At 41.2% G+C, this 16,750-nt stretch overlaps 1 protein-coding gene across 4 annotated transcripts in view; it reads right to left on the minus strand.

Moving 5' to 3' along the window:
- LOC107396311 (nck-associated protein 5) overlaps positions 1-16,750 on the minus strand; it is a 150,794-nt gene that overhangs the window by 73,368 nt on the left and 60,676 nt on the right. For 3 of the 4 annotated variants that reach the window (XM_070552926.1, XM_070552924.1, XM_070552925.1), the window contains 4 exons: positions 11,054-11,227; positions 8,100-10,978; positions 7,738-7,852; positions 6,556-6,631 (listed from right to left, as the gene is read on the minus strand). In XM_070552926.1, coding sequence (XP_070409027.1) covers positions 6,556-6,631; positions 7,738-7,852; positions 8,100-10,978; positions 11,054-11,227 — 3,244 coding nt within the window. Of the gene's footprint in view, positions 1-6,391; positions 6,431-6,555; positions 6,632-7,737; positions 7,853-8,099; positions 10,979-11,053; positions 11,228-16,750 lie in introns of all 4 variants that reach the window. The other variant, XM_070552927.1, reaches the window with a different exon arrangement.

Here is a 16,750-nt window from a genome sequence, read left to right on the forward strand (position 1 = left end):
ACATGGCAAAAGAGACAAGAGGAAGCCTTTCAGAAATCCAAGAACCTGTTGAACTCAGCAGAGGTGTTAATTCATTATTCTGCTGACCGGGAGTTGGTTCTCTCCTGTGATGCATCCCCATACGGCGTAGGTGCCGTATTGTCACATAAGATGGAGGATGGAAGTGAGAGACCCTTGGGGTTCATGTCACGCACACTCTCTCCTGCTGAAAGGAAGTATTCTCAGCTGGACAAAGAAGGCTTAGCGGTGATATTTGGCATCAAGAAATTTCACAAATACTTGTATGGCCGAGTTTTCACGATTTACACACATCATAAGCCTCTAATCTCACTGTTCAATGAAAAGAAGCCTATACCTCAGATGGGCTCACCAAGAGTACAACGATGGGCCGTGACACTGAGTGCTTACGAGTACAACATCAAGTACAAGCCAGGTAAACACCATGAAAACGTGGATGCGCTCAGCCGGTTGCCGGTACCAGACTCAACATCTGAGCAAGAAATGGCTGAGCAGGTTTTAATGATGGATGTACTGGATGACACTTTGGTGGACACTGCACAGATCAAACGTTGGACAGCGAAGGATGTAGTGTTGTCGCAAGTACACGAGTACACCTTAAAGGGTTGGCCAGTTCAGACCGATGCCGGTTTAAAACCGTATCGACAGAGGAAGCTGGAACTGAGTGTGAGGGATGGTTGCGTGCTCTGGGGAGCCAGAGTAATTATTCCCACCAAAGGCAGAGACAAAATATTGAAACTCCTGCACCAGACTCATACAGGTATGTCGAAGATGAAAGGCTTGGCTAGGTCTTATGTATGGTAGCCAGGGATGGATGAGAGCATTGAAAGAGAAGTGCAGGCATGTGAAGAGTGTCAGAAACACCATAAGTCACCACCGACCGCACCATTGCACCCGTGGGAGTGGCCGGAGTCCCTATGGTCCAGAATCCATGTGTACTATGCAGGGCCTTTCCTCGGGGAGATGTTTCTAATCATTGTGGATGCTCATTCCAAGTGGATGGACGTGTACCCTGTGAAATCCTCGACATCGCTGGTGACTGTAGAGAAACTGCGCCAGAGTTTCAGTGTGTTTGGGCTACCTAAAATGTTAGTTTCAGACAACGGAACATGTTTCACCAGTGCTGAATTTGAGTCATTCATGAAACAGAATGGAATTGACCATGTGATATCTGCTCCTTTCCACCCTTCTTCAAATGGGCTGGCTGAGAGGGCGGTACAGACCTTTAAGGAGGGGATGAAGAAAGTCAAAGGTGATACCTTGCAAACCAGACTGTCTCGATTTCTGTTCAGTTATCGCATCACGCCGCACGCCACTACTGGTTTATCACCAGCAGAGTTGATGATGTCACGGAGACTCAGATCAGTTTTGGACCTGCTCATGCCTGATGTAAAAAATAAAGTGCAGCACAAACAATTGAAACAGAAAGAAAATCATGACACCAAGAAAAGACTGAGGAGTTTCACACCAGGAGACCAGGTCTTCATCAGAAACTACTCCTATGGCCCGAAGTGGATTCCTGCAGTCATTGTGAGAGCATCGGGTCCAGTGTCTTACATTGTTACCATTGGATCAGGTCAAACTATGAAGCGGCACGTGGATCAGGTGAGAGCAAGAGTGGCCCAGTACAGTGACACTGTGCCCAGTACAGTGGACAGGGAGGTGGAGCCATTGCAGGACCAAGAAGCAGTGCCTGAGTGCTTTTGTCCAGCCGGGACATCGCCACAACCTATGGCATCAGAGTTGCCTGATGCTCCGGAGACTCCGGCTCCTGGAGACCCCTCCGTGTCACCCGTGTTGCGACGTTCTCAGCGAGAGAGACGTCCACCAGAGACTTTAAAGGACTTTGTTAGATAGTGTGAGATCTTCCAGGAATAGAGCAACACAGTGTTCTGATATAAGTGAATATATGTTAGGTTGGATGGTTACCATGATTACGTGTTGCTTGTTTGTTAAGCATTCTTTAGATAAATCATTATTTTGTAGATCACGGTGGAGTTGGACTTAAAGGGGGAGGAGATGTGGTATCGTGAGGAATTAGTTGTTCATATAAATATCTGAGTACGCATAATAGTTCTTATTCACAGATGCCTACATATCAGGTTCCTGTTATTCATCTCCAAGAAATAGAAGAGGTGTTGTTACAATGGTAAGGCCAGGAGAGGCAGTAGAGGCTCTGTGTTACATGATGTTGGAAGAACAGTAGAAGAAGAGTGTGTCCGGGAGTAGTAAGTAACAAATGGATGCTGATGTTCTGTACATGTTCTGAATAGCCGGTTCAGTAAACAAGTTTCAACGACACTCCGGAGTAAGGCTAAGTTATTTTATTTTTTGAAGATGCAACAGTGCGCTACGCGCCGGCTGCACCAGTGCAGTGGTCACCAAGGGTAAAACGGGTGACGTGCTCGCTCCGCATCAGCGAAACGCATCAGACACAAATAAAAGACAGAAATCATTAAAGTATATGAGCTGACAGAAACGATCGTGTGTTAAAGTTCTTTTATAGATTCACTTTAAGAATGTTACTGTGGCCGTGCTTAGGACGCATCTGTCTGCAGCGCATCAACGATCAGAGCTCTGCACCTCTCAGCTCAAAATAATCCCCAGAGAGTCCACATAGATAATGTAATATAAGTTGAACCAGGATCGCTTTCGGGCTCCCCTGGGTGCGTAAACTGAGGGCTTGCAGAGGAGCGTCATCCTATGGGCTGAGCCGGGATCCCTTTAGCTCACCCGTAATTCGAACCCTGCGTATAGCAGAAGTTGATCGCGTGAGTTGCCGGATCCTAGCAGACAGTTGCCGGAACGGTCCTTTCAAAATAAGACAGTTCCCGGATCTTGTTTCGGCAAGATCCGGCTCAAATTAAGCCCTGGCTAGAACCAGAGTGAACATTGGGGCAGCCTAGCTTGAAGGAGCTTAAGGGCGCTACATAATCACAGACTGATGGTGACCTGGCTTTGTTGCTACTAGACTTGTATGTAATAATGATTATGATCTTTTTACTTCGTGATTTATTTTTGTATTAAATGGCTCATGTTAGGATTAGCTCGTTGTTAGCGCTAGCTATAGCAAGCTGCTGCAGGGTTGCTTGTAATTCCACTTTCAACCAGTAGGGCGGCAGAGCAGAAAACTGCTCTGTGTTACTTTGAAACAACAATAATGTAAAAAATAACCCTTTGATGCATGAATTATGAAATCTCCAACCATGATTTTTGTAACATTTTTTTCTTTCATCTTTAGGTGTGAATAAAACAAATTTCAACAAATATTTTTAGTAAATTTTTATAATTTACTAATAATTTATTACTTGTCCACCTCAGTGGACAGCGTGCATTCTGAACATGAAATATGTTGGCTTGAGTTACTGAAATCCAAATGGAGGGGCTCAAATGCAATAAAGTCTTCAACAGCTGTGCTTAATAGCAAAAATAAATAAATTCTAATTTTGAATACCTGTCCACTGTAGTGACCATTATGCATCAAAGGGTTAAAATGATATAAATGTGAGATATAAGGGTTCATCTCTGTTTTGAATACCAAGAATTTGGAGAATATTGCAGCTTTTTAAAATTCAAGTTTACTGAATGCTGCAGTAAAGTTAATGGACCCGGTGCTCTACCAAGCGGTTAACCTGCTAGTCAGAGTTACTAGTCCTTAGATTTTTATATTTCAACACTGAAACGTTTTGAATTATAATTTTGCATGACTAATCCGTCTAAAAAAAATTCAAAACCAATCACTCAGCTGAAGAGACAGAAGTTAACAAGCTGCATCAGATAAAAAATCTCAATGTTTTCTTCTGCAGCCTGAAGGTAAAAACCTGCAGGGCTTTAGCTTCTTTATTAATTAAAAAACGTATTGTCCTCTTAGTCTCCTCATTCTCTTGTTTTTGTTTCCAAATAAATACTTAAAGACAAAAGTAAGAGAAATAAAATGTTTAATTATCTTCAATCACACGTAATTTAAATAAGATGCCTGGACTGGCTTCACGTAGTTAAAACTTCCCTAAAAGCGGAGGATCTGCTGGAACCGAGTTCAAATGTCTGACACAAAACAGATCTCATGGATTGATGTGTTCTTGAGCAGGAAGTTGGGATTAATTCCTGAGACATTGTTTCCTCTGAGAAAGTTGAATCACAATCGATGGTTTTCAATAAGCCTCCAACATGGAAGGTGAGGTTGTTGTTCACCTCAAACACGATCCATGATTCAGCAACGTCAATCAATAGCAGCTTCATGTCGCTGGATGACTGCAGCAATGCTAAAGATGCTTCATTTAGTCAGAAAACTTGTCCTGAAGGACCCGTTTGTAGAGTCAAAACTCGTAATCTAACAGGCGTGGAGAAGAGGACAGCGGCAGAACACAAACAGGAGATGCTTTGTTAAAATAAAGCAAAGATACTTTTTCCTGTGATGCAGACACATTTCAAGTGTTTAATTACAATAGACAGAGAAGAATCACACTGAGGGTCGCAAATGGCCGGCAGGCTGCACCTTGGGAACCCATTTAAGGTGATTATCAGTTTATATTTGGAAAGAAATATTTTCAACCAGGCGAGTGAATATAAACAGACTCGGGTATTTGTCCAAATATTCAACATAAACACAAAGTTGTAGTTGAATTTGCTGATCCAAACTCCTGGAGATATCCAATAGAGTAGTAGGTTTTAAGTGTGTGTGTGTGTGTGTGTGTGTGTGTGTGTGTGTGTGTGTGTGTATGTTTGGGGGCAGTTACCATCATTCCAAAGCCCAATAGGGAGCCTAGGTCACTCCCACATACTTCCGGACCACAGGTCCCTGGAAGAATGAAAAAATGAACGCAAGACAACGGGGCTAAAAACGCTATTTTCTAATTCCGCTTGTTTTGTACCATGGATTTCACGCATGATGTCTGTGAATTTTAAAGAAGCATTTTGATACCAAGAATGCACTTATTTTCTAACAGGGGGAAATGCTATTTTAGGTTTTGTGTGAAAATAAGTCCAGGACTACAAATGTGCTTCACGAAAGTGACGTCATCAAAACCAGACACAGAGAAAACTGAGGGAAAAGGGCTGTAGGTTCAGCGAACTTCCCACAGGAGGAAAGAACCACCATAAATCTGGTCATAAGTAGCAGCTACGCTAGAGGGCAGGAGATTGCATGGTGACGCCACATATGCGACGTGCTGATTTCTGGTGTGTAGTCATGCTGATTACGAACTTTTACAAGCTGATAAATCTCAAAGTACGTGACTGGCGTGGTCAAAACACCCATCATTAGTTTTCATTAAATTGCAGTACAACATATGTGTGATCCAGGGCGTAAGGCAAAGCGGCATAGAAAATAGCATTTTTAGCCCCATTGACTTGCATTAATTTTTCGTTGTTCCAGGCACCCGCGATGTGGAAGAGACTTAGGCTCCCTATACCCACACTTCAGCCTGCCCTGATCGAAGAGCACTTGGTGGAAGTGCGAGAATGGGGACTGGGCCTAAATCTGCAGCTGCTTCAGCCACAGCTGTCACAGGCCATCGATCCCCACATCCTCTGAAAGTTTCCTCCCGTTTTTCCCGACTAAACAAGAATCGATTGTTATTGAGAGATAGGTTCCTGCTTCATGAAGGCATAGCTCTGTGATTCCTGTCAGTTTCTGGGGCTTTTCAGAAACCTCATGAATGTTTTTTAGCATTTTGCTACCAACAGCTCCAGCTCAGAGAGACAGCGCAAGGAAATGACTAAAACAAGAAACCAAAGAGGGTCTGAATCTAAAAGGTTTTCATCAGATTGAGTTTTTTTTTCTTCTAATAGGCTGAAAACCACACAATAAACTCCCAGACTTCCTACATAAATTGGATTGTTTTTCCATTTTGCACTTTCAGTGCAGCGTTTGCTCATAACAGGTTGCATCATTACTAACACTGAAAGCCCACATCCTCTGCTGCAGGTTTTTATTGATTCATTGATTCAACTCTACTGGTTCAAATCATCCTCTGCAGAAGCCTGTTAATTACTGGCTCGTCTAAATAATCTAAACATGCAGGACAGTTGGTCCTTATTTGGGCAACAAAAGAAAACAGTTTGCCAGAAGCTAATTCATAATGCATCCACTTTTTAATGGGGAGCAAATTCTCCAGAGGAGTGAGTTGATTAAATCTAACAGAATGAGTTTTTGCATGCAAAATTTTCATTGCATGAATGTGCGAAGATGAAGGTTTAAACCTTCATTGCAGCACAGTATGAGTGAAATCAGCTGGAATGGTTTTAACCTGATGCAAATGCAGAGTCAGAAAAAATCAAATTAACATGTATATGATGGAAGAAGCACAAACTGACAGAATGCTGCACTTTTCATGTTAGTTTGACTGATTGAGGCATCGTTTTCATGACTTACACATGTCTGTAAAATTTGGTCTTCACTTCTGTCTGCAAACTGCGAAACGGTAAGCAAAGATAACACCTTAAGGTTGTGAAGCTCACGAGAAGCAGACAACACCACCAGACAGGTCTTTTCAGGTACCTGGATGTATACACTTCTACAAATATAAAGAATCTGACCTATGACTGCATCCTGAGCTGGACTCTTCACCGCTGATCCATTCTCACCATCAGCTCTTCGGTTCATCATCTGCATCTTTGATTTTTATAAAAAAACAAAAAACAAAAAGGACGACTCAGAATTTATACATCATGTGAACTCATTCATTGCCAATGACGACTAAAGTCACTGAAGTCATCATTTGCATTTTTTTTTACTGTGTGGGCATCGGAACGAGCCCCCGCACCGTGAGAACAAACATCTCAGCTCTAATACCGATCTTCATCTGCATACGTCAAGTGATCAGGAAGCAGAAAATCCATGTGTTAGAAGATCGTTTTGGGCCGTTCCTGTAAAAAAAAAAAGTGTGGCGCGAACAGGAAAAGCTTCTGCCGATCACAATTCAACAACGGATTATGAAAGAACGGATAACTCTTGAAACACATGGATTCTTCCTGATGTAAGAGGTGAGTCTCTGCTTTGTTTTGGTTGTTTTGGCGTCAACATCATCCTAGCGCACAATGTTCTGTCACTCTTAAATAAACAGTAAAAATGGTGAGAAACGCTGGCAGCGAAGGGCTTTACCGATCAGGAAATGGCTGGCAGCGAAAGAGTTGATGCATTTTTGGGAATTTCATGTAGAAACGAATCCCCGTGAGGCAGCAGTTCATAAATTAAACTTTGAACACCTCTGTTCTGTTGGATTGGTTTGGTTCTAGGATGGAATATCTGTAGATTGAGACTCCTTTGCCTTGGAATAAAACCCAGCTGTGATCTACACAACCTGACAGGATTACATAACATCTGGAGAATCTCCTTCAGCTGGCATCTGGGTGGTCCACCCCTAGAAGGCTGTGTTTGGTGCCTCTGAGATGCTGTCTTGCACCTCATCACATTCTATTGTTGCAGTTCGAGTCATGATGATCCCAGGGTGTTCAACCATGATCACCATGACCGTGACCAAGACCACACTCCGATCAGCATCACGCCAAGGCTTGCTTTCTACCATCCGACCAGCATGTGAGGAAGTTTAAACACCTTCTTAGATGTTCCAACGGCAGGAACGTTTAGGAAGGTGGGAAGAGAACTGCTCCTCAACAACCATCACTGACTGTTGTTTTCCTAATGTGTTATTGGTCAGACGTCTGACTTAGAAAAGTGAAAATGAAAAACATCGAGATTCCAACAAAAACATTATTCACCTTTGGGTCTCTGATGATGGTAGCATGTCCTTGTATCTCAGTCAAAGAAATTCCCGGGCAGGGCATTGAGATGCAAGCTCGTACCGCATCATGAGACTCTCTTCTTCCCGCAGAGCTAGAAGAAAAACAATTTGCCAACAAAACTGCACTCAGTGATATTGACTCAGGATGCTCTGGGTCATTCAGCTGATGAATGACTTTCCTGCCTATTGAAACAGTGATGGTCTTGATAAAACATGTCTGAAGACGTCTGAGGACTTAAAAAGTTTGAAACATCAAAGACTGTTGCGAAAAATGACTAAATCTACTTAACCAAGGAGCGAAGGCCACCGTTATGATTTCTGATTGTCTGCATTTCTTACCTGTCTTTTCCATCACTTTTTCTTCTGTCTCTCTTTTTGTCAGACTTTGTATTCTTTCCTCCCAGAAGGGACGTAATCTTTTGTTCTCGCTTTTCTTCTTTGACTTTTGGTGGCTCGGTCTTTCTGCTGCTCGGAGCAGGAAGATTCCTCTTGCGAAAACCAAACCAACTTGCAAGGCTTGAGCCAGACTTTTGCTTGACTTCAATAGTTCTCTCCTGCTCCTGTGACTTATGCAGGTTCTCCTCAATCCCAAGCATCACTTTCTCTTCAATAGTGGTAATGGTGCTCTGCCTTTCTGGTTCTTCAGAGACTGGCTCCCCGAAGGCACTTGAAAACTGTTGCTCGATCTGAAGTCGCCTAGCCTGCTCCCGCTGGAGTTTGAGACTTTGAAGTCTTTCATTGGAAGACCCCAACTGTGAAGGAGCTGTCAGCCCTTCTTCAATAAGAAAGTTGTTTAAAAGGGATCGATTCATTGGACAGTGGTAGCTGCTGGAGCAACTCATGCTTCCTGGAAGGACATCCCCGAGAGAATTCAAAGAGCTTCCAGAGTGTGTTTTGATCTGGGTACGGACCTTTCCAGATCTGTTGAAACTCGGTCTGTCCATGTAGCGAGCACCAAAGCTCTGGCTGCGAGCCTTGGCCCCATTCATGCCCAACACTGGTTTGAGAAGAGGTCTGGTAGACACAGACACAGACCGTTTAAACAGCCAGCCTTGCTCGTCAAATCCCCAATCTAACATCCCACCACTGTCTAAAGCAACAGGTTGAACAGGGTCAGAGTCCAGCGAGTTACAGCGGGTTTCAGTCTTTCTGTGAACTTTGTCATGAGCACCGCACTCGTGTATCACCTGGGGATCACACGTGAAAGTCTGGAATGTCTGCAGACTTCTCCCATCGTCTTTGTTTTGCCTTCCAAAAATGAGGAAAGTACTTGTGTCCTGTCCAGAGATCGCCTCATGTGATTTAGCATTTACAGGAAGTGTCCTTTTCACAGCGTGTGCGCCCGAAGTTTGTGGGTTATAGGATATCCCGTGGTAGTAAACATTAGGGAACGTAATTGGAAGGACTTCTGAAAGTTTTGGTTCACTAACACTTTGCTGAGATCGTTGCAGGATGCTCTGAGTTGATAATATAAATGGAGTTCCATTTTCATTACAGCATGTGGCATCTCTGTCTGCAGACAGCTGGATGGACTCTGTGGTTTCTTGAATAGGGACTGGTGGAAGCTTTGATGCACTGGTTTGGTAGATGTTTGCAGAGATTTCTTGTACTGGTTTACCATCCACACCTATTTGAAGGGATGCATGTTGGAGATTTCTCATCATGTTGGATGTACGACTCTCTAAAATTGAACAGAAATCCTTTGTCCTGGTTGCAGTTGAGACTGGCTTGCCTGTGGTCGAGCTTTGTCTCTGACCCATCAGTTTTTGATCTTTGGCTGCACTCTCAGAGCTGCTTCTAAGGAGGAGGGAAGTGGTTCGACCTGGGGGAAAAGGAGGAGAAAGGGACCTGTGCTCCATTTGAGAAACATCACAGTGATGGTCTTGGCGTCGCTGCTTTAGTGGCGAACAGGGTAGATTGTCATAGATGCTCTCTTCCCCCGAGCCATTGCTTGAGACTCGAGTGATTTGTAAGTCAGATTTAGTTGGACTCTTGATGCCTGGAGACTTAACAATCTTTGACTGTTTGACAGGGGACACAACAGGAGACAACTGCTGAATGTTCTCTAGAGACTTGGAGCTTGTTGATGCTGTCATGTCTCCATCTTTCTCAGGTTTTGATAGCATGCCCTTGCTTGAATCATGGATGTTATCTAGATTTATCCTTTTGCTTGGGACACTGTGCCCCAAAGGCTTTGGCTCTGACTGTACTTTGGGTCTTTGACCCTTAATGAGTTTTTGGTGCAGAGGAGAATGTGTATGCTTAAGTTGTTCCTGCCCTCCGTCTGCACTCTTGCTTCGAAGGATGAATGCCTTCCTTGCTGAGTCACAAAACTGAGGTTTTGGTTTCCTCTGAGGAGATTCTGAGGTGGCATCATCCCTGTATCCCTTTGCCTGATCTCGGCTGTGAGGAACCTCCATTGAGGAGCTGCGTTGTCTGGCTTCATTCATGCAACTCAGAGCTTTTGTTGCCGGATGCCTGATTGAGAAACTTTCATCGTTTTCTTCTGCTTCTGTTAGCTTTGTAGAAGGCCTCCCTTGTTGTCTTTTATTATAGTCAAGTCTAGATTTACGGTCAGTAGATCGTTCTTGGTTGTTGTTGCGATCACTGAAGTTTAAAATGGATGCTTTATGTTTTCCTAGAGAGTTCTTGTCCGTTTCTTCCAAACGTGTCAGGCTGTCAGTTGGGCTTACACCAGGCTTTAGTGTGGGACTTTCCAAGAACAAGAGGTTTTCTGAGTCTGGAGATGGAAAAAGACCAGAATCTGCTGAAATACTCACAGAGTCGACTTTAAAATTTTCATCATCATCCTTAGAAAAATCTAGTTTGTCCAAACTAAGATGATCCTTTGGTGTGTGATCACTGGATTCCCTTGTAGGTAGTTTAGATGATTCATCATATGGATCTTCAGCGTCTAAGGTGCCAATCCCTGCATCAGCCTTGAAAGCCTTACTTGTGGAGGCCACCTTCGCGACTGTGATCCCTTGTTGGCAGAGCTTGACTCCAGAAGAATATATGCCCTCGTTTGAGGTCATGCAGTCTTTGCAGTGTGACACGGATGCAATCGAGGATGAATCTTTGAACTTGTTCATCTGAAGGCGCTTTAGGCCTTTCAGAATATGTCCCTCCTTCCATCCCAGCTCTGTTTGCTCAGTGGAGGCTGAATGATTGCTAGATACTGAGCCAGTGCTCATCCTCTTGTCCCGACTTGTGGCACACTGCGCATAACAAGTCATGTATAATTAAATTAGTTTACACAAGAAAATGGAATTAGAACAAGAAAGACTCCTGACCTGCTTGGAGAAACCTCGGCCATCTGCCCAGGTATGAGACCCACTGGAGTACTCACTGCAGGCACTCGACAGTGAAAGCTCGCTGCCGCTTCCGCTGCTGCGTGGACATGTCAGGCTCAAAAGACTTGGCCATCGCCCAGCTGGAATTCCTGCTTTTCCGTTTCTTTGGACCTCCTGGAAAATAGCCAACATGAAATCCATAATCAGGAATCTGAAGAACACACTGAAGAAAGCCAAACTTAAATCAGGAAAGCCCTCATTGAAAGTTATATTTGAAGAAGAATTTACTATGAAATACATTTATAACACATATTTTCATCTTGGCTGACTTTTACTACAGTGAACTTGTTTGTTCTTAGTTTTAAAATATTATTTTATTCTCTGTGCAGTCGGAACCGTATACAGCCTATGAGAATGCCCTGCAGCTCTCTATTTGTCTCCAAAAATCAATAAGTTGTGTGTGAAGCGGTCTCTTTCCATCCAAATGCTAATGAAGTCTTGGTTTGATATTTCCAGTCCAGTAGTTAGATGTTTCCTGTTTAGAAAAGCAATGAGTTTCCATCCTGCGGGTCTGTGATCACGGCTGAAGTTTATGTCTTTCCTCTGACATTTAAGTCTGGCTGAGAGCTGAACTTCAGCTCTCTTTATTTGTTTACAGTTCATTTATATTTTAAATGTGAGCAAGTGCTGGTCAGAAACAACAAATTTAGCTGAATTCAGCAGGTGTTCCTGGCTTTGCAGGGGACCTCCATGCCCTGGAGAGACCTTTTTATGCTGGTTCCAAAGTAATAATAAGATTACAAAGAGGGTTATGCATGGCATCCCTTTTAAACAACGTTAGAGCTCACAGCCAGGGTTTGAATTTACTCCAATACAAACTATTAGGACTTGTTGAGGCTTTGTGTTCTGATAAATGTTTTCTCCTGCAGAGGAAAATCTGAAATGATATGAAAGTTCTGTTAACCGGAACATTAAATTCAGGCTTCTCAAGTTCAAAAGCTTTAACAGATGTTTTAGTTTGTATAACAATAAATAAGTAAATGATAAAAAAAAGAAACATACATCTCTGTTTTTATTTAGCCAAAATATGTTTATTAATTTTAATTACATTGAACACTACAATTACAAAACAAACAACACAGATGCCCAACTGTATAATACTTCAGTACAACCTACCGCACATTGTCATCCTTTGTCTTTGCTATCCTTACATAATTAAATAACTTACTTAATATGCAATGCTGTAAGAAAAAAAAAAGAATCACAACTTTCCACCAAATAAGAACCGCAGTGCCTACACATCTCAATCACTGTCATTTGCCATACCAAAATCCTTGGCATAATCAATAAAAGGGTTCCAAATTTCCTCAAATAGTTCCTGTTTGCCTTGTAACACATATGTAATCCTTTCCATTGGTAGAGTGGACATCATCTGTATCATGAGCGCTAGTCGGTCGACATGTTTTCTTCCAAAACAAAGCTATGCATCTTTTGGCATTGAGCAAACCAAGATTTATAAATGTTCTTTTCGACGAGGACTTTACAAGAGCTGTGTTTAAGCAGCGTGTAAAATACAAGGAAGTGCGAAAAATACTCAATGAAAGGAAAATTAAGTCACGGATTCTGTTTCCAGCTAGACTAAAGATCTTCTGTGAGGACGGGAAAGTGCGACTTCATAATGATCCCCAGGCTGCTGCAATTGGATTAAGTGAATTTGGAGTAAAGATGAATATTCCAGAAGAAAGGGAAGATCTGGAATCAATAATGAGGAGCACAGGATGGAGGTTGAAGGAGAAGAATTCCAAGCCATGGACTGATGGAGTCAAGGTCTCTTGAGATGCACAAGAGATGAGGTACTTTTGGAAAAATAGCTTCGGTAAAATCAGCTGAAAAATTCTTGAAAAGATTTGAAGCTGCAAAATATAAAACATTTGACTATGAAACTAATATTGATCCAGATAGTAATCTACTAAATGCAATTAATGACAATTGTACATAATATACAAATGATCAGTTGAATGATTCTATTGATCTAGATAATTTTCACTTATCCATTTTAATTGTAGAAGTCTTTATGCAACCTTTGATAAGATGAATGATTACTTGAAAACATTTAAAAGCCACTTCCAAGTGATTGCTTTATCTGAAACATGGTTAAATGAAGAAAAGGGTATTGATTTTGTTACAGAAGGGTATGATTTGTATTATAAAAATAGAGTTAAGAAAAAAGGTGGAGGGGTTGCATTGTATGGTAAATGTTCCTTGAATTGTAAAATAGTAGAGTGTATGTCAGTAGCCTTGGAAGATGGGATGGAATGTGTAGCTGTTGAAATCGAGACAGAAAAAACAAGAAATATTATAGTAGCTTGTGTTTATAGAACACCAGGTTCTAAAACTGAATGTTTTAGAGAAAGGTGTGAAAATCTTATAGATGGATTAAATGACAAGAAAACCTGGTTAATATGTGGAGATTTCAGTATTGATTTACTTAACCAAGAAAACCACAAAACCACTACAGATTTTGTAGATGCAGTGTCCAGTAGGAGTTCATATCCTGTGATTACTAAGCCAACCAGAGTTACCAGTACCTGTACTACACTAATTGACAATATTTATACAAATGAAATACATAAGGCAGTTAATAGTGGTCTTTTAATAAGTGATTTAAGTGATCACCTACCAATATTCATAATACATCATAGTCAAATTAAAAAAAATACCAAAGAAGTTGAACAGATAAAGCATATTAGAATAAGGTCAGAGGAAGCAATAACAAAATTTTGTAATGACCTGTTAAAGGAAAACTGGAGGGGTTTATGTTAAGGATGTGAACATAGCATATGATACATTTTTAAAAACATATACAACCCTTTATGATAAGAATCGCCCACTGCTGACATGTAAAAAAAGAAAAATGTTGATGTAAAACCTTGGTTAACGAAGGTACTACTAAAATCCTGTAAGAAAAACATAAATTATATAGAGATTTTGTCAGACTTCGATCTAAAAGCACAGAAATGAAGTATAAGACTTATAAAAATAAATTGACAACAATAATCAGGCAAGCAAAAAAAATATTATTATCATTTAAGGTTGAAGGAAAGTAAAGGTGATATGAAAAGAACATGGAGAATCTTGAATAGCGTTGTAAGGCCTAGGTCTTTTCACACCAATTGTCCAGATTACTTTATTAAAGGAGATAACGTTCTGAGGGATAAAAGTGAGGTGGTGAATGAATTTAATTCATTTTACGTAAACATAGGGCCAAGTCTGGCCAAATTTATGGAAACAAAAGTTAAGGAAGATGTAAAAATACAAGGAGGGAGTAGAATTCTACAGTCTATATTTTTGGGAGATGTAAGTGAAAATGAAATATTGACAATAGTAAAGAAAAGTAAAAATAAAACATCTATTGATTGTCATGGGATTGACATGACTATAGTAATTCAGGGATTTGGTTCATTTCAAATCAAATTCAAATTCAAATTCAAAAAAACTTTAATCATCCCCGAGGGGCAATTGTTTCAGTACAGAAGAATTGGTACTGTGGTCATTCGCAACAAGAGTCGCACTACCGTTAATTAGATAAAAAGGGGATCACATGAGGATAAATTGGGGGAGGGAAAAAAAGGCATACCAGAGTTACTCCCGGCAGGGCGTAGCTTTACTATGCAAAAAAAAAAAAAAAAAAAAAACGCCTCAAACATATAAGCACGAACATCAACAATTCACAACATGAGACACCGAGAGGAAGGCCGGGGGGGGGGGGGGGGTGCCTGGGATCCTGTTTCCCCAGCGAGAGCAGCCCTATGGCGCTCAGCCATTGTAGCCACAGGTGGGAGGGAGATCTTGGGAGCAGCGCAGAGCACATTGACGCCTGCAGGTTGATGACCTCGCCAGGCTGAAGTCCACCAATCCGAAGGTGTGTGTGTGTGGGGGGGGGGGGGGGGGGGGCGGGGGTTTGACAGCATCTGTCTGCATTCCTTCGTGGGGGTTTGTTGTTGGAATTCACAAGGCTGCCATGGCGTCAGATTCGGATAACAAGACTTTGTTTGGGTCAGGCAGAGATAATTTTCCTCTCTGCCTTGAAGTCTGTAACTGATCATTCAAGTCCTTCAGTGAAGCCAATTCAGGTTTTAAACATCTCCACACCATCCAGTGACCCTCTCCGAGATGACATCCATTTTGCACACTAATACCTGTAACGCAGCTAGGACATTGTCCAGCTTATGATTCACCTCGAGTAACGTCCCAGTCTGTGAGGTCTCCACATGGACGGTGCTTTCCGTGGGTGCGGGTCGCCCTCTAATCGCTCCCGTCTTCCCAAATTTCCAGAAAACCAGATATCCTCCCACTCCAGTCAGAAGAAATCCAGTGATCATCAGGCCAAATATCCACACATCTTCGACATCCTCAATGGACAGCTGAGAGAGGCATACGATCTTCCACTCCCTCCAGGAATCGAGCACATATCCCGCTGTGTGTCTCCCTTGCGGGCAAGTGGGAGCCCCCTCCTCCGTTCTCATCGTAGAAAAAATCTTGTCAATCGCATTGAATGACCAATTAATTAAATCCATTCTAAAAAAATAGGGTTTTTCAGAAGAAATGCAGAGAAGCACTCTGTGGGCAGACAGGACAAAGAGCCTTGGGAAAAAAAGATAAGGGAGCAAAAGCAGAAGCGTCTGTACTCTGCGAGTGTCGGAAGAAGAAGGACTTGAAAACTTTACTAATTATGTTCAGGGCAAAAAAGAGGTTACTGCCAGTGAAGTTACAGAAGTTTTTTGTTTTGATTTCAAATGATGGAAAAAATAGAAAGAAGCCTGAGTTTTAAAGAGTTTTTGCACGAACAAATTACAGCAAATGTGTATTTCAGTATATGGAGTAAAATTATGGAATAATCTGGATCATGACCTGAAAAAATGTTTAACTACAGATCAATTTAAGAGACTATATAAAGAAAAAATCATGGAATCGTATGATTGATAAGTAAATATTGAATAAGTATATTGATAAGTTTTATTGTGATTTTGTTTACAAAGATAAGGAAGTTCTATACTTGGTTTGTGTATAAGGCCATTCTGTAAATTATATTGTATGAAGTAGAAAGGGGTAGGTCATATAAGACTTCTTCTTCCTCCCCCTTTTTTCAGTTAGGAGACTGTTGATGATTGTATTTTGCATGAATGATGAATGAAACTGCTGAGCGAGAAAATAAATTAACAATTAACACACACGCACACACACACGCGCACACACACACACACACATATTTATACACACACACACACACATATATATATATATATATATATATATATATATATATATATATATATATATATATATATGCGTATGTGTGTGCTCTGACACAGTTCAAACTGAAAAATGCAAATCAAACATTTAAGCTGCATTAAACACTTTATAATTTAAATTAGCTGTTATTAATCCAATTAACTGCTTAAGCATGTGATTAATTTAATCTGGAAAAAACTACTTAACTAAAGAAATTGTGAAAAACAGTATGATTGAACAAAAATTAAACATTTTGGATAACTTTATAACATTTAATTCCCCAAATAAGACTATAAAACGCAAATAAAATAACACAAAATAAAATCCTTCATTGCAGGGTTAAAACTCTTAGAGCAATCGTGTTTGAATACTTTCTAAATATATAAAAATACTGTTTTATTGTAT

The sequence above is a fragment of the Nothobranchius furzeri genome, chromosome 7 (assembly GCF_043380555.1).
Source record: "Nothobranchius furzeri strain GRZ-AD chromosome 7, NfurGRZ-RIMD1, whole genome shotgun sequence".
NCBI classification, from domain to species: domain Eukaryota; kingdom Metazoa; phylum Chordata; class Actinopteri; order Cyprinodontiformes; family Nothobranchiidae; genus Nothobranchius; species Nothobranchius furzeri.